Below are 18,569 nucleotides of genomic sequence, written 5' to 3' on the forward strand. Positions count from 1 at the left end.
CAAAGATACAAGTTAATTGAGAGTATTTGAAGAAACTGCATGTGCTTTTCAGGGTAGAAAAAAGTATGATTTCAAACCTCAAAAGTAATCTTCTGTCATTATTTATTTGGGACCAAATAAGAAAAGTTAACCATTAATATACACACATAGACTATGAAATTATATGTTTATGCATGAGAAACAAAACATCAGTGAAACTCTACTACTGTCATGAATCGCTGTGTGGCAGGCAAGCAGGAGTGGTGGACCCAAAATGCAGAACTCAGACACGGAAGTGAAACTTAAGGCGCAGCTTTATTGCTGGGAAAATCCTCGTACAAACTAAACTCACCAAAAGAAAACCAAAAGTCAGAACAGAGGAACCAGAGTCCAAAAAGGCCCAGATGGTCAAGTTCAGGAGGCCGACCATGCGAATGGCAGCGGGGCCGGTCCCGATGCCGGCCACGCAGTAGGCAGTGGCGTGGAAACAGTTCTGGGGGCCGACCGTGCGGACGGCAACAGCGGCGTGGAAACAGTTCTGGGGGCCGACCGTGCGGACGGCAACAGCGGCGTGGAAACAGTTCTGGGGGCCGACCGTGCGGATGGCAACAGCGGCGTGGAAACAAGTCCGGAGGCCGGCCACGTGGAAGGCAGTGGCGGCGTTCAGGAGGGCGTCCACGGTGGCGGAGATGCCCAACAAGCGGCCAGGCAGATGACCGACGATGTGGAGGTGGTAGTAGGGGACCTGAAGGCTGCGTGGCCCCTGCAGCCCCAGGTGAAGCGGAGGCTGGACCAGACGAGGCGGAAGCTGAAGCGGAGGCTGGACCAGACGAGGCGGAAGCTGATGCGGAGGCTGGACCAGACGAGGCGGAAGCTGATGCGGAGGCTGGACCAGGCGAGGCTGAAGCAGAAGCAGAGGCTGGACCAGGCGAGGCTGAAGCAGAAGCAGAGGCTGGACCAGGCGAGGCAGCAGCTGATGAGGAGGCTGAAGCCGGGCCAGGCGAAGCTGCTGATGAGGAGGCTGGACCAGACGAGGATGAAGACACAGAGGCTGGACCAGACGAGGATGAAGACACAGAGGCTGGACCAGACGAGGATGCTGAAGCAGATGCTGAAACCGGACCAGGCGAGGCCGAAGACTCTGAGGCCGCAGCAGGCGAGGACGATGAAGCTGCAGCAGGCGATGAGACTGCAGCTGGTGATGAGACTGCAGCTGGTGATGAGACTGCAGCTGGTGATGAGACTGCAGCTGATGGCTAGACGGGCTCCTCGGGCCCCCCAGCTAACGAGGCAGGACGCTGGACGGGCTCCTCGGGCCCCCCAGCGAAAACAGTCTCAGGACCAGTGGGCACTGGGGCCCCTAGAACACACAGGACAAAACCAGCAGGCGCGGGGACCTCTGGCAGGCACAGATCGGAACCAGCAGGCACCCGGGCCTCTGGCAGGCACAGAACGGAACCAGCAGGCACCCGGGCCCCTGGCAGGGACAGAACAGAACCAGCAGGCACACAGGCCTCTGGCAGGCACAGATCGGAACCAGAAGGCACACAGGCCTCTGGCAGGGACAGAACAGAACCAGGCACACGGGCTTCTGGCAGGGACAGAACAGAACCAGGCACACGGGCCTCTGGCAAACACATGGCAGACTGCAGCTGCACAGAGCATTGAGTCTGCTCAGGCAGCAACGGCCGGGTGCGGTCCTCAGCTGGCTTCTTAACCGCCAGGGGTCCAGAGTCTGCTGGGGGCTGAAACCCAGCCTCTGGGGAGGCCCTGGAGTGAATCTCAGTCTCAGAACTGGCCAGCTTTTGAGGACTGATAACAATATTGTTTGGTTTGTCTCTCTGATTAGGATTCAAGGTTGTGGAACAGTTCTGTAAGGGTTGGATAGACATAGCTTGCTGTACCGGAGGTGTAGGTGAAGATGATGGCTGTATAGGTGGCTGAGCTGAGGGCAACTGAAGAAAAGGTCGGGAAAATGATGGTTGTGAAGTTGGAAACCGAGCTGACGATAAGGCTGATGATTCCTCTACCAACTGAGCTATTGACTGGGCTAAGGATTGAAATAAGGTTTGTAGTAAGTCAGGCTGTGGATGTGACTGTGCTATGGGAAGCGAGGCTGAATGTGGTGGAGGTGGCGACTGAGCTTCGGGCCGGGCGGCTAACAGAGCTTCGGGCCGGGCGGCTAACAGAGCTTCGGGCCGGGCGGCTAACTGAGCTTCGGGCCGGGCGGCTAACTGAGCTTCGGGCCGGGCGGCTAACTGAGCTGACATAGCCCCAGAATAAACAGTTCCAGATGAAACAGTCTTAACTCCTGGGTCCGAAGGAGCATCAGAAGCACAGTCTTTTGAACCAAAGTGGAAACGATCGCTCTCAAAATGAATACTGTCATTTTCTGGAACAGGAGGAACAGAAGATCTAGAGTTCATGAAGCTGACGTTAGCGGCCTTGGGGGAAACGGTACGTTTATCCCTCGACACAGAAGGCGAATGTAGGGGGACTTTGTCACTCACCCTAGGCGGTTGGTCGAGAAGAGTCCCAGGCTCCTGCCGGAGCCGTGAGTGCTGGCGGCACGTTCGCCGCTTCCAAGTAGAAGAGGAAGCAGCACTGGCAGAATGTGACAAGGAATGACTCGGCTGTGGCTGCTCCTGCTGTGAAGTGGAAACGCTGGGTGAGTCGGGTGGCACTATAATGATCCCTAACATCTTGTAGAAAGCTTGAGCTGGTGTAAGCTGGTTGCTCGCGGTCTCATAGTAATCCTCCCGGGACCGGCGGGAGCGTTTTCTGTGAGACCGGGGCATCCGGGGGGAAGAAGCAGGTGAGTGGACCGAAGGGTAAGCAGCTAGTGAGGAACGGCAGCACGGAGGCCCTCCAAGCGCTAGCCGGGTCCCGTCAAAGGCTGAGCTGCGCTTCCTCAGTGAGTCTGCTGGATCCATACTGGTCGCGTCGTTCTGTCATGAATCGCTGTGTGGCAGGCAAGCAGGAGTGGTGGACCCAAAATGCAGAACTCAGACACGGAAGTGAAACTTAAGGCGCAGCTTTATTGCTGGGAAAAACCTCGTACAAACTAAACTCACCAAAAGAAAACCAAAAGTCAGAACAGAGGAACCAAGGACTGAAACACTGGAAAGAAACACTAAACTGGAGCAGGAGACCAAACACTAGGAACATAGAAGCAGAACACACAGCTAGTTGAGGGTACGACGCGACACTGACACAGAGAAACACAGGGCTTAAATACACAGACGGCAGTAATCAAGGGATGAGAGACAGGAGGGGAACACACCTGGGAGAAATCACAGCTGACGAGACAGGGGAAACGTAAACTGAGCACACTCACATATGACACAAACCTTCACAATAAAACAGGAAACTCAGACACATGGAACCAGACAAGACATTGAACTAAACAGACAGATTCACAAACAGATGGGGTGACACCATAGACAGAGACAGACTCAAAGGCAGACCAAATATAACACACAGAACTCAAACAATAATAATCATCATCATCATAAACTAGAAAATGATAACTAAAAGCGCTGGGTCACCGACCCAGGACCATGACAACTACAGTCATGGCCAAAAGTTTTGAGAATGACACAAATATTTGTTTTCACAAAGTTTGCTGCTTCAGTGTTTTTAGATCTTTGTGTCAGTTGTATCTGTGATGTACTTAAGTATAATTACAAACACTTCATAAGTTTCAAAGGCTTTTATTGACAATTACATCAAGTTCGTACAAAGAGTCAATATTTGCAGTGTTAGCTCTTATTTTCCAGACCTCTGCAATTCACCTTTGTATGCTATCAATCAACTTCTGGGCCAAATCCTGACTGATGCCAACTCATTCTTTCATAATCAATGCTTGGAGTTTGTCAGAATAAGTGGGTTTTTGTTTGTCCACCCGACTCTTGAGGATTGACCACAAGCTCTCAATTGGAATGAGGTCTGTGGAGTTTCCTGGCCATGAACCCAACATTTCAATATTTTGTTCTCCAAGCCACTTAGTTATCACTTTGGCCTTATGGCACTGTGCTCCATCAGGCTGGAAAAGGCATTGTTCTCCACCAAATTGTTCTTGGATGGTTGGAAGAAGTTGCTGTTGTAGGATGTTTTGGTACCATTCTTTATTCATGGCTGTGTTTTTTGGCAAAATTGTGAGTGAGCCCACTCCCTTGGATGAGAAGCAGCCCCACAGATGAATGTGTGCTTCACTGTTGGCATGAGACAAGACTGATGGTAGCACTCACCTTTTCTTCTGCGGACAATCCTTCTTCTTGATGCCCCAAACAATTGGAAAGAGGCTTTGTCAAAGAAAATGACTTTACCCCAGTCCTCAGCAGTCCACTTGCTGTATTTTTTGCAGAATATCAGTCTGTCCCTGATGGGTTTTTTTTTTGTTTTGGTTTTTTTTAGAGAAGTGGCTTCTTTACTGCCCTTCTTGACACCAAGCCATCTTCCAAAGGTCTTCACCTCATTGTGCGTGCAGATGCACTCACACCTGCCTGCTGCCATTCCTGAGCAAGCTCTGCACTGGTGAGCTTGCTGATTTAAGTGCAATCTTAATAGCAACAACGTCCTTGCATGTGAGCCCTTTTTATGTAACATAATGATGGCTGCACGTTTCTTTGCAGGTAACCATGGTTAAGAGGAAGGACAATGATTTCAAGCATCACCCTCCTTTTAACACATCCAGTCAGCTGTTCTAACTCAACCAGCATGACATAATGATCATAATGATTTCCAGCCTTGTGCTCATCAACTTTCTTATTTGAGTTAACAAGAAGATTATTGAAATGATCTCAGTAGGTCCTTTTGTGGCAGCGATGCAATGCAGTTGAAATGGGTTTTGGGCGATTAAGTTCATTTTCGTGGCAAAGAAGGACTTTGCTTCATAAAAACTGAAGCAGCAAACTTTGTGAAAACCATTATTTGTGTTATTCTCAAATCTTTTGGCCATGACTGTACATGCTGGAGCACAGTGGGTGAGGGAGGCAGAGAGGAGACAAGAAATCTTGGCAAGATTGATGGGTTTCAGAAGAAAGATGAATAAAAAGAAATCAGAAGATAAAAAGAGCTGCAGTAATCTCTGAATGGCTGTCTTTCAGATCTGTGATTTTGGCCTGGCCCGAGTGGAGGAGTCGGATGAATCAAGACACATGACTCAGGAAGTGGTGACACAGTACTACCGAGCTCCAGAAATCCTCATGGGGAGCCGCCACTACTCCAACTCAATTGATATCTGGTCTGTAGGCTGCATCTTTGCTGAGTTGCTAGGGCGACGCATCCTCTTCCAAGCCCAAAGTCCTATTCAGCAGGTAGTTGCTACTTAATTTAAATAAGATGACAAAAGATAATCTGCAAGGCATGAGAAATTTTTTGTCTGGAAAGATTTTGATACATAAAAGTAACAGTGTGTTCTTTTTTCCCTTTTTTTGTGTTAAAATGTTAAAAACAGAATCATTACCAGTCACCACCAGGATTAAATAACCTCCTCCTTAAAAGAAAAACAGTCATGCAACAAACTGTTGTGTCTCACTATACTGTGATGTGTGTGCTTTTGTGTAGCTGGATTTAATCACTGACCTGTTGGGGACACCTTCTATGGAGGCGATGAGGACGGCATGTGAAGGCGCTCGTGCACATATTCTCAGAGGACCTCACAAACAGGTCAAATAGTGCTTTTTTGCATCTGTTCTATGTGAAAAGACAAAACAATACAGATGAAACTGAAAGATCAGGTTAATTAAATTTTATTTTTTGTTGTAATTCCTCCTGTCATAGAAACAGCACTATGGACTTGACTGCAAAAGGGACAGGGTTTCTAGCCTGTAATCACAATTACAAGTTGGTCCATTTCATGTGTGCACAATAAACACACAAATCTGCGCACTCACAGCCACACGCTATCCTGTTATTAGTCTGGAACTCCTCAATGCAGTGTTAATTTGGGGTTATGGGATGGGATTAAATAAGTGTGTACTTCTTCCCGCTCCCTTTCGAAATGTAAATGAATCAGAATAGAAGCAATATTGAAATGTATTGACTTAATTTTGTATAGTATTTTTTTATCTCTCTTATTTTCTTTACTAAATGTACCTGTATATTGTTTACATGTTCGAAATAAATTAACAAACAAACAAACAAATAATACCACCTAATATCCAAGTAATGCACTGATATTTATTTATTGGATACTACGGGCCCAAAAACAAGGGGTAATAATGTGGAAACACAGCTCTGTAATGAAGTGGTAATAGCAGGGTAACAAGGCCGAAACAAGAATGTAATAATGTGGTAATTAATAAGTTATTACCACTCAATTGCCTGTAGTAGTTTCTGTTTAATAAACAGGAAACAGAGCTGCAAAATGCAAAACTGCCTGTTTCTATTTAATAACATATTAATAACCTATTAAAGCTAACTTAAACAGTATGTGATTATTACCTGGAAACAACTATGGAGGTTTCTGTGTAATAAGCAGGAAATAGCTTCACGATGCGAACCTGCCTGTTTAATAACATATTAATAACCATGTTAATAACCTTTTAAAACAAACTTAAACTAGTGACTACCAGTACATACCTGTGGCGGTTTCTGTGTTATGAGTAGGAATTTAATACCATGGTAATGATAACTGATTAAAACAAGCATTAGGAAGTCTGAAATGAACTGGAACTGTACAAAATCCTACTAGTTATCTCGCTTGTCCAGTTGTGGTGAGGGCAACACCACCGTCCTGCACTGCCTTCATTATTGACTGATCTCTTACCATCTAAGGATCCAGCTTCTCCTGCAGCAAATTTCACAAATACAGACTGTCCTATTCCCCCCCAAAAAGGAAAAAAGGCACCATTATGATTTCTGTCTAAAGTTAAATAATGAAGTCATCCTTTTCTTTTTCTGCCCAAAAAAGCATATTGGAACTCACTGGAATTGGAATATTTAGTATCTATCCTTAGAAATAAATCACTACAAAATTCACTGGGCGTGGATAGCTGTATTTTGAGTAGACCACACCTCTCAACGGCCTAATTTTGGGGCGAATACGATAAATATCATCTAAAATATCATAACATATATATATGTAACTAACCACATTCAGGTTCCTATCCATATTTGCAATAATAGTGGTCAGCTTATTTCAAGACAACCTTACTTCCGTGCAACCTTGGTTTCTATAACTATTCCTTATATTGTGTCTACTATTAATCAGTACTTATACTACTACTGCTTATAACTATGGTAACTTACCCCACCCTTTCCTATTGGTGGAAAAATGTACCATGTCAACCAATCAAAAACCTGGAGCGAGTGTTTTAACCGATGCATGAAACTATACATTTTTAGACATAAGTTGTAACGGCCGCCGTTTTCTTTGTGAGTATTTATTACACGGCGTGCTGCAGGGAAAAGCCTGTTCTAACATTTGAGTCTAAGGTCTATTTTTTAGCACCTGATGGCTCTTTTTTGCTTCTCATCCGTAAATACTCTGCATGCTCTTTCACGTGATTCAGTTTATTTTGAAAAGTCTCAACAGGATCTTGAGCTTTATTGTGAAAGGTTTATGTGGAAAATAAACAAGCGGACACGCAATGGTTTTACCATCGCTGTTGCTAATGACAACGCATAAAAACAGGCGCTTGTCCGTCCGTAGTGTGGCTATATTAAATATAAGAGAAAGAGAGAACTTAAGAAATTAATATAGCCACTACAGTGACCATCAAAACGGTGAAAAAATATTGCCGTAAACAGTTTATTTTGCGACACCACAAAACAAACGATAGCGTAAAATAAAAACGATAGATGTTTTTATATCGTCATCCGATATATATCGTTATATCGAACAGCCCTTGGGAACATTGCTCTTGGGTGAGGTTTTCCAGGGATGTCCCACCAGGAGGAGGCCCCGGGGCAGACCCAGGACACGCTGGAGAGATTATATCTCTTGGCTGGCCTGGGAATGACTTGGTGTTCCCCTGGACAAGCTGGAAGAGGTGGCTGGGGAGAGGGAGGTCTGGGCTTCTCTGCTTGGGCTACTGCCGCCGCGACCCGGCCCTGGATAAGCAGAAGAAAATGGATGGATGGTTGGATAGATGGATGTTATAATCCATTGGTTTATGCAAGCATATCTACGAGGACATACAGATCTACGAGAGAACCCAAAAAGCAGGGAAATGGTGGCTAAAGTTAGCAGGCAATGCCTCACTTCTTTGCCTTTATCAAGGGATAACATTGAAAGTGCAGACTCCCAGTAGGTAGCAATCTGCCTCCTACTGGCATTCACTCTGTTTCCATGGCAGTAAAAATGAAAAACAAGAAAAAAAAGTACACAGAATATTTTTATGCATTATGATGAAAATTTAGATGAAATTAAGTTAATTAGGGCAATAGTGAGTGTGGATCACTTTAAAGTGCCAGTTTAAGTTTGCTTTAATAGGTTATTAATATGTTTTTAAATAGAAACAGGCAGTTTTACATATGTGGTCCCAACACTCCTCCGTAATTGTCAGATTGCCTACTTTTTCCCACTTCATTTTAACAGAAGCAGTCCTGTCATTTTTATACCACAGGATGCTGTTTTTAATCTGGAAATAATTTTATTGTGAACTCCAGGTTTAGTTAATGATACAAATGTTTCTACAAGGTGGATGTAGCACTTACCATCCTGTTCTTTTTTTCTGAGGTAGCTCTGACATAGCCTGGACTTGTGTTTTGGGTCATTATCTTGCTGTAGAATGAACTCTTGACCAACTAGGTGCATACCAGAGAGTATTGGATGGGGCTACAGAAGCAGTAGCGGTTTTTGATACGGGCGACACGGGCGACACGGGCGGTTGCCCAGGGCAGTATCACGGCATCGGAAAAAAAAAAATAATAATAATAATTACTCGTACTCATGCTGCCCCGACATCATGCCAGTGCATATCGGGAATGGCGTAGGCACCGATCGGTTTTCTATCGCCCATTTGCTGGGAGTAAGGGCGCCCTCCGTTTGCGAGGTGCGCCTGCTGCTTGCGGCACAGGGAGGAGAGGGCGGCGGGGGATTCTCGCGCCAGTGGTGCACATTGCCGGCGATGTGCATCGCTGGCAATGTGCACCGCTGGCAATGTGCACCGCTGGCACGGCCATTTATTTTTTGATGCAACTTCTCAGATTAATTCACTGCGTGTAGAGCTCAGGGCTGGACTGGGACAAAAAACCAGCTGATACTAGAAATTAATATTAAATAAATTCTAACAACAGCTGATCAAGCTTAAACGTGCTGCTGTTGTTTAGTGCGACATCCGGCGGTTTCCTCTTTCTGGTGCAAAGTGGGCGATAAACAAACAAGAGAGAAAAGCTGATCATTGATCAGTTTCATGATTGAAGTAGCAACAGGAGAGAGAGGGGAGAGAATGAGAGAAGAAGAGGCAGATGTGCAGCAAAGACAAAATAACTCCACCTTTGTGTCTTTTTCATTCTAGCTGAAGTCCGGGACAAACTGTGTTCCCTCTCAGCTCAACACCAAACGCGTAATAATTTCTCTGAATGCGGGAGGATTCCGTCTTTTTACGGGACGGTTGGCAACTCTACTAACTAACCTTATGAATTAAATAAAGTTCATTATCAGTAACATCATAGCACCGACCCAGCTGTATAGAAACTCATGCTAGCTAGTACGCAGTACGAGTTATTGTAACTGACTGTAAAAAGTCAGCACAACGAAAATAAACTAAACCTAAACTTGGTTTATATCTGACCCAGATAGACTGCAGGTCTCTCCTCAGCGGCCGCCTCGGGTCTCTCCTCGTCCTGCCGCCGATCTCCCTCATCCACCTGCTGGCCTCCACCACTTGTTAATTTTACCGAATCTGTGGAAGCTCCGCGATGCCACCACCAAACAACTGAGTTATTTTCACACACCGGCCAGCTTCTGGCCAATCCAACACCTTTCATTGTTTATACCGTTACAAAAAAAAAAAAATCATCGGGCCACTGAGCAAATGCCCGGTATGCCCAATGGCCAGTCCAGCTATGGCCGTGCCATCAGTTAACCCTTCGCATGCCAACTGTGGCACGCGTGCCTAGGGTTGCTGACCCCTGCTATAGATGATAAACTGGAAAATATATTTGTAACATTGCTGTTAAATCTAAAATTGTACTGTTGGCTTGTTGTTCACTTCTTCCTCTTGTACTTGTAAGAAACATATGAATGTAAGATGTGCCAGAAGCTGAAAGAGAGGGCAACATTCTAAATGGTGTGATGTTTGGTTTACAGCCATCCCTTCCTGTTCTGTACACACTGTCCAGCCAAGCAACCCACGAAGCAGTGCACCTTCTCTGCAGGATGCTGGTGTTTGATCCGGTGAGGCATTCTGATATAGATTTACATTATGTTTTGTAAATGAATCCCTTTCACTAAGTAGCTTGTGTACAATAATACACATATGTCTTAATGTATACTCAATTACTCAGGTAAGGAAATCCCAAAAAGTTGATTCAACTTGCAGGTTGGGGAAAATCTGCTGTCTGGTAAGACTGAAGAAGTCACTTGGATGAGTGACAAAACGTTTCTCTCACTGAAAACGCTATGGCCAGATGAACAGAAGCAATAACATGGGAATAATAAACATAGTTTGAACCATAATGTGGGGCGATCGTGGCTCAAGAGTTGGGCGTTCGCCTTGTAATCGGAAGGTTGCCGGTTCGAGCCCCGGCTTGGACAGTCTCGGTCGTTGGGTCCTTGGGCAAGACACTTCACCTGTTGCCTACTGGTGGTGGTCAGAGGGCCCGGTGGCGCCAGTGTCCGGCAGCCTCGCCTCTGTCAGTGCGCCCCAGGGTGGCTGTGGCTGCAATGTAGCTTGCCATCACCAGTGTGTGAATGGGTGGATGACTGGATATGTAAAGCGCTTTGGGGTCCTTAGGGACTAGTAAAGCGCTATATAAATACAGGCCATTTACCATTTTTACCATTTACCATAATAATGAAAGCCCACTTCAGTTACTTGAGCTCTCAAGGCAGGAGCATCCTTAATGAGTTCATGACATCATTGATCCTGTAATTTCTATCATTGTCCAGTTTCATCAAACCCATCCTTGACACTGGTGAAACCAGGTTACTGTGGCTACACACAGTCTGCTTTCAGATAATGATATGGTCATGTCAGTCTATTAGAGGTAGTATTAGTGTTCTCACAGTCCAGTAGGGATGTGACAGTTTAATCTGTGCCTTTTCTAAAAGGGCCATTCAGTGATTTTCACACCAGTCCTTTATTTATTGTTTCTTGCCTGTATTTGAAGAGTAACAGTTTAAAATTTAACACATTTAACTTTTGTATCTGGTCTCCAGTCAAAGAGGATTTCAGCCAAAGATGCCCTGGCTCATCCTTATCTAGACGAGGGTCGACTTCGCTACCACACGTGCATGTGCAAATGCTGCTATACCACATCCTCGGGTCGCGTGTACACCAGTGACTTTGAGCCCATCACTAACACCAAGTTTGATGATGGCTTTGAGAAGAATCTGAGCTCTGTAAGACAAGTCAAAGGTAAATTTGTTTGCTCTTTTTGTTTCTATTTGCAAGGCGCATAAACATCAACAAAAATAAACCCTGCAGCCCTGGCTTTGATAGATGAAAATAAGTTAATAGGACTGACAGACACTTGGGTTAAAAATTGAAAGTCTGCTTCTTCCTTACAAACATTTTAACCCAACTGTCATATTAACAATGGAGATCATTATCAATTCAATTTTATTGGCATAGCAGCAAATCGCAGCAATACCAAGGTGCTCAGTATTGTAAAGACTCTACAATAGTGCAAATCTAGCCTTGGGCTTGTTGTGTACCTTGAATTTGCTGCTTTACTGCTATTTTGATGAGATATCATTGCAGGAGCTCAGAGATTCCCAAATATAAAGAGGGACATGCTGCTACAGCTTGAAATATTAGACTTTCAGGATAAAACGTTGAAACTCCTTGCCTTCTGTGCATCCTGTTTTATTTCTTCTACTCCAATACCAGTGCTAAGGCAATGATTTTCTTTTTTCTGAGTGGTAACATTGGTAACAAGACTGCAGCAAGATAATAAAGAAAAGAAAACATAATTCTGATCTTTATGTAAGCATGGGAAATATATTTAAAAAAAACTTCACAATGGCTGTACATTAGGATCATTAATAATGAATGATGATTGCGTGTTTCTCTTACAGAAATTATCCATCAATTCATTTTGGAACAGCAAAAGGGAAGTAGAGTACCACTCTGCATTAATCCTCAATCAGCTGCTTTCAAAAGCTTCATCAGGTAGGAGACTCTGTAATTGTTAGCAGTATGAACACACACTAATACTAAATATTGTGTACATGAGTTACAGATACTGTACTGTGCCAAAGTCTTGATCCACCCTGCTTTCTGGGAGCCAGACTTTTTTTTTCTTGAGCAACAGTCCTATAGACTTGCTGAAGGTCTTTCTAAAGGTTTTCTCTGGACATTGGTTGCTTTTTTGTCCCATTTTCAGGCCAGTTCTTGTACCTGAGCATTTTGATGAATGATACAGGAACAACACAGGACGTGATAAATGCATCTGTTGTTCACTTAATCTTCAACAGAAATGCAAGTCAAGGAGATATTTTAGGGAGAAAAGGCTAAAGTATTCCAAATTACACAAGAACTGGACTTAAAATCAGGAATAACAGGTCTTGTGAATGAAATTGAAATTGTCATCAGTATGCACAGAGAATGTCAGGAGAGAGATACAGTGAGTGTCTACAGAAATCTGACTTAGTCATGGTTTGGGGCTCCATATCAGCCTGTGCTGTTGGAGATCTTGTCAAATTTAATTGAATTATGACCACAGAAAAGTACCATCAGCATTTGATCCACCATACACTACCATCTGGAAACACCTAATTGGCAAGGACTTCTTTGTTAGTATGGCAAGGATCCCAAACACACTGCCAATGTCATAAAATCCTGGATGAACACACACATACACACACACTCACATAAAATCTGTAAAAGACCTTTTTCTGGTGTAATAAGCCATTTCCAGTGAGGCCACCATGACTGTCACATTTAAAAAACAGCAAATAAGTTAATGTCACGTGGTTAGTGGCCATATTCCATATTTTGCGCATCATTTTACAGATGAATGAACACAAATGTTTGTACATGAGGCCTAAAGAAAGTAATGATGATAAGCCTGTCTGAATTTGTAAACCTTCCCCACTTACCATGGAAAGAGTCAGACATCCTATTGAGAAGATCAGCAACATGCCATTGTGAACTAGCATGCATGTGGCTCCTCTAAGTAGTACACTACTATCATTAACTCTAGCAGTTAACGTTGGTGGTATTAAACCTTTGTGTCCAACTAACAAATGTTTTACTCTCAACTAAATATTGCTAATATTAACTCCTTTCACTTAATGCCCTGTTTTTTGAACAGCTCCACAGTGGCTCAGCCCTCTGAAATGCCTCCATCTCCGCTGGTGTGGGAATAGCTACTGTTTTGTGTCGTTATTTTTCCTGACTGACAAGCTGCTAAACTGGGAACAAGAAAGGGTCTCAGTGTCTTCTATCATCTGTGTAGCATTTCACTGGAGAGCAGGACTCACAGGTCTGCTGGGTTTATGCTGAAAAATGGAATCAAAGAAAGGTCCACTGATAATTGCTTTATGGAAATTAATGACAGAAAAGCTCTGTATAATGCTTTGTACAGAATTTTTCTAAACAAACTGAGAACATACACACATCATATATATATATATATATATATATATATATATATATATATATATATATATTTGTGTGTGTGTGTGTGTGTGTGTGTGTGTGTGTGTGTGTATATAGTGTTTGTGCACAAATTATATATAAAATGTATATTTTACAAATTCTGCAATCACCATCTCATTAATTTAGAAAACTAGGCTACTTTGCACCCGTCATTTCTGTCATTTCTGCATTATTTCCAACCACACTTTTTATTCTGACAATCAACTGCAACATTATTATTATGGGCAACTGAAAATTTCCCATATTTTAGAATTTTTACAAATTTGCTCTCTGTAGCATTATTGTTTTATTTATTTTTAATCATTTGTATTAAAAAAATGTCGCCTTGTGGCCCCACTGCATATTTGACAGTTTTCATTTATTCATTCTTTTGACAGAAGGGGTGCTAATTGATTTTGAACAATTTTGCCTATTTAACGTCTGATAAAAAAAATAAAATCAAAACCTAAGACCAACATATTCTAAATAGTTCTATTGAAAACACAGGGAACAACCAAACATGGAGAGATTTGGATTTAAATACAGGCAACTATATGATCCATCTATTTATGCTGTGAAAGTTTTTTTGTTTTACTTGTTCCAGCACATCAAAATTGTGATAGCTTGTCACACAGCCAATTTAGACCAAATGTTTCCTGATTAATTACTCATCATCTTCTCATAGCGTCCTTCTATGTGGAATTAGTTCACCTTTTGTCATTTGCTTACAAAACATACACCATGGGATGTCTGTTGTCTAAGAAAGATACAAAAGTTTCCTCCCTTTTAGTAAGTTTCAGTTAAATTAAATTGCTACAGTGGATTTTGAAACTATCTGTAGTTTTCACAGAAAATTCATTGAAATGTTTAAAATGGAAAAATGGAAAATGCTTACAGGAAAGTAATTATTACTGATAATGTTTATGTCAAGTTTTCCATTCACATATTAAGGTTTTTCATTCACACACTGCCTGAGAGTTGCCAGCCATATTAGATGTGATACAACAGCCAGTTGCTAGTGACTGGATGACAGTGGTCTCTGGAGTTTCATGGCTCCTGCTGGGTTAAATATGACAAAGAAAAGAAAATGCTGCACCAAAAACTTCCCAGTGATTGTTTTATTTGCTAGCAACCATATTGCTGTGGTTGCCTGTAGTTTTTCATATTTGTCTGTAAATACTTGCTTACTACTATATAGAGAAGCAAATCTACAAATCTACAAGTAGGCAAATGGTTTATTGTCGCCACTGGCCGGGCCGGTGGTGTGGACACACCAGATTGTGAATGCGACAACTCGAGAATGAGGTGACATGGGAAGTTTAAAATTGATAGGTGCTGATATTAAAAGTTAGGCTCTCAGTTTTTTTGAAAATCTTGTAAATGCGATAACTTGGGATTTTGAATAAGGCAACATAGGATTTTGAAATTGTTACCACAGGTATCTAATAGGAGGCTGGCAGGTGGCACTGGCAGTCACAAGTATTTTTTTCTATGTTTTGTCTACATGACAGTCTAACAGTCACACTTATTCATCCAGTGAATACATCGGTATCGGCGCTTTGAGTGCTCAGAAGAGTAGAAAAGCGCTATATAAGAACCAGTCCATTTACCATTTATCATCGGTAGCAGCTTGGGATTTAGTATCTTGCCCAAGGATACCTTGGCATGCAGGCTTGAGCAGTCAGTAAAAGAACCACCAACCTTTCGAGTAATAGATAACCTACTCTACCTCCTAAGCTAAAACTACTACCTTCACAGCTTCACAGTAATAGTTGTGTTTAAATAGGCAAACCTTTTACTTTGAAGACAAACAGCCTCCTTTTCCAGTTTGTGTCGCACTTTTCTGGTTTCACTGCAGTGCAGACAGTAGGTGGAAAGTGTTTCTATAAGTCGGTCACATCCATTCAAAAAATATACAATATCATCATAGTGACCAAAGCAATCGTTAAGTTTTTGGGGAATACACATTTTTCCTTAGCAGGGGGGTCACCAACAGGTCTTTCAGCTAGTGTGACTGGGCCTTCAGTGATCATTTTCCCAGGGACTGCTGTCAACCTCCTACAACTCACGATCAGTCAGGGAACACCTTTTCCTTTATTACTGGTTGTAAACTAGTCTTTCGCCCTGTGTAAATAGATTGTTAGCCAAATGTAAGACAATGTAGACCTTGAGTCTGCATTGTCACCATACACCATGATTGTCACATTTCCAAAATAGCAAATAAGTTAACTTAAATAGTTAGTGGTCATATTTCATATTTTGCGCATCATTTTACAGATGAATGAACACAAATGTTTGTACATGAGGCCTAAAGAAGGTAATGACAATAAGCCTGTCTGAATTTGTAAACCTTTTCCACTTATCATGGAAAGAGTCAGACATCCTACTGAGAAGATCAGCAACACACCATTTCTGATTGGTAACATGAACTTGGGTAAAGTGTTCAGTTCTATTTAATTTCTGTGCAAAATGAAATGGAATTTGCAGTTGAAAATATATATGAAGAGATCATTTTGGTGGCGCTGGTGAATGCTCACTTGCATGCTTCATGAAGACAAGCTTTTTAATGAATAGGAAATAACTTTAAGAATGAATTAGCCTAAAACCCTGCTTCTAGACTAGACAATAAAATAAACTCCTCTGATGCATACGAGTGACTGTAATGATAAAAAGAACAAACAATTCTACAGTAATATTTCTACCCCCTCGTTTGACCATATCAGTTATACTACTTATAACGAGTTCAGTCATCACATATAGTCCCATCAGACTGACTGAAAAACTGTTGTATAATGAAGGAATGTGTTTTATCTACATATGTGCCTCCTAAAGTTCCCCTCTTGGACATTCTCAGTCAAGGTGAGCTATTTTTTTTTTCCCAAAAGAGTCTGAAGAGAATTATTTCTTATTAAAAATAACCTAGAAGCTTGCACTGAGCTGAAATATATCAGGTTTCCATTGTTCTCTGTAACCTTTGCTGGACTTGCTGTGTACTGTACACTTTCTGCACTGAAACAGAGCTGATGCAAGTCCGAGTGTTTATGGTTCTTCATAGTCTGGGTCCTATTTAAGTGGACTTGGCTATTCATTATTTTCCATGAGCACATTAAAAGTATAGCTTTTCTGTTGGGACATCAGCAAGCTCACAAGTCTCACAAGTGAGACTGTAAGTTAATCTAACCAAAGCCATGTGAGCCACATTTTTTATCCTACCTTTTAACATCCTTACATCGCCAGCAGGAAGAAAAGAGCAGAGGGTAAATACTGTCATGTAATTAACTTTAACAGTTAACAAACACATTGACACTTTTTAAAAAGTTTTTGCAGGCAAGAAATTGTCATTGTCATCAATAGGCTGTTGTCTGCAGCAAGACTGCAATATGACAAGGTCTGGTGACAATACAATAACAAAATGCAAAATACATTTCAGAGACTTCATGTCAGAAATGGCATGTATATATATATATATATATATATATATATATATATATATATATATATATATATATATATACACATATATATATATACATATACATACATATATATATATATACATATACATACATATATATATATATACATATATATATATATATTAGGGGTGCAACGATATTCGTATCGATATTGAACCGTTCGATACAGTGCTTTCGGTTCGGTACGCATATGTATCGAACAATACAACATTTGTAATTTATTTTATCAATTTTCCTTCTGACGATGCTGTCTGTGTTGAGCGCTCAGTGAATCTGTGTTCGACTACTCCTCCTAGGCTGCACTGTCCAGCGCAGATCCACTGAGCGCTCAACACAGACAGCATAGTCAGAAGGAAGAGCGCAGGGCACCTCCCCCACCCTCATTCAGATCTGGCGTTTGGAATTATTTTGGTTTTCATGTGACGTATGACCCTGAAGGTAAGCGAGTCATGGACTAAAGTAAAACAGTATGTTGGATGTGCCATGCAATGCTCAATTACATTGGTGTGAACTAGTGTGCTAGCGCAGTTAGCTCGTTAACGTGTTGGCCGTCTAGCCCCATGCACGGAGCGATCGGCGGTAGCTCGTTAACGGAGATTTGCCGTGTTGTGGCGTTAAGGTCATTTCAACGAGATTAACCTGAAAGCACTAGTGGGAACACAACGAATATGACTGCACATTTACGCCGACATCATCCTAGTGCAAAGACAAGTGGAAGCAGACAAAAAAAAGCAAGCATGCTACTAACTTTAGCCGAGTCATTTAGACAGCTGTTAGCACATGATTCTCCTTATGCTGCTGAGAATATAGCCCAGAAGAAGCGGATAGTATAGCTTTTATTTTGGAAAGAGCCATTTCTCTGTAATAAACTCTCTTTTCCAAAGATGAGTGATTCCTCAATCAGATACAGGGCTCGCAATATCGCTAGCCCGACGTCCCGGAGCTAGCGATTTTTTCAGTCGGGCTACCAAAATCTATCTCTTCCCTGAACGTCGGGCTATTGTAGGAAAAATATATGTCAATGCTTTTGCATTCTTTCAGAAATGTAGCTGGGTAATTATGTCATTGGCATCGGTGAGCCACTGTCAATATGTGACATATTGAAATCGCGTTTGAATTTCCGCTTGTTTTTTTGCTTTCACTTTGCAATCGCGTGAACTGTGTATAGAGAGCGACAGCACTGATTGGTGAGTGATGATAATTTGTGCACCAATTCCTCTGACATCGTCTTATTAATCGTTAGCTTACTATGCAAACATGACAAGTGAAATCTCCCGCAGCAAGCTTAAACATGTGAGAGGTTGATCGCGCAGAGAATCGCTGAGCTTATGTGAGTGAGTGTGTAAAAGCATTTCAG

General features: G+C 42.4%; 2 protein-coding genes across 3 annotated transcripts in view; both read left to right on the forward strand.

Annotated features, from left to right (window-relative positions):
- The window catches only part of nlk2 (nemo-like kinase, type 2), a 73,419-nt gene that overhangs the window by 42,292 nt on the left and 12,558 nt on the right, over positions 1-18,569 (forward strand). The window contains exons 6-11 of one of the 2 annotated variants that reach the window (XM_086260664.1): positions 5,088-5,297; positions 5,548-5,649; positions 10,241-10,327; positions 11,312-11,510; positions 12,173-12,266; positions 13,411-13,712. In XM_086260664.1, the coding sequence (XP_086116790.1) occupies positions 5,088-5,297; positions 5,548-5,649; positions 10,241-10,327; positions 11,312-11,510; positions 12,173-12,266; positions 13,411-13,465 (747 nt within the window). In that variant the 3' untranslated portion in view covers positions 13,466-13,712. Of the gene's footprint in view, positions 1-5,087; positions 5,298-5,547; positions 5,650-10,240; positions 10,328-11,311; positions 11,511-12,172; positions 12,267-13,410; positions 13,713-18,569 lie in introns of those variants that run through there. The other variant, XM_086260663.1, reaches the window with a different exon arrangement.
- Positions 622-2,176, forward strand: LOC147313923 (uncharacterized). The gene is made up of 4 exons (XM_086260673.1): positions 622-951; positions 997-1,177; positions 1,274-1,522; positions 1,595-2,176. Exons 1-4 carry the CDS (start codon positions 692-694, stop codon positions 1,694-1,696), a joined length of 792 nt encoding a protein of 263 aa, XP_086116799.1. The 5' UTR covers positions 622-691; the 3' UTR covers positions 1,697-2,176.

This window comes from Aulonocara sp. 'chitande type north' Nkhata Bay, linkage group LG14 (assembly GCF_057382095.1).
Source record: "Aulonocara sp. 'chitande type north' Nkhata Bay isolate Kocher_YH1m ecotype deep benthic linkage group LG14, A_spYH_male_GT1.1, whole genome shotgun sequence".
NCBI lineage: Eukaryota > Metazoa > Chordata > Actinopteri > Cichliformes > Cichlidae > Aulonocara > Aulonocara sp. 'chitande type north' Nkhata Bay.

Bases quoted from the DNA above. Each gene is read 5' to 3' on its own strand.
- LOC147313923 (XM_086260673.1), top strand. From the start codon at position 692: ATGACCGACGATGTGGAGGTGGTAGTAGGGGACCTGAAGGCTGCGTGG. The intron at 952-996 runs GCTGATGAGGAG...GCTGCTGATGAG, and splicing joins CTGGACCAGGCGAGGCAGCA to GAGGCTGGACCAGACGAGGA. The intron at 1,523-1,594 runs GCACACAGGCCT...GAACAGAACCAG, and splicing joins GCACAGATCGGAACCAGAAG to GCACACGGGCCTCTGGCAAA.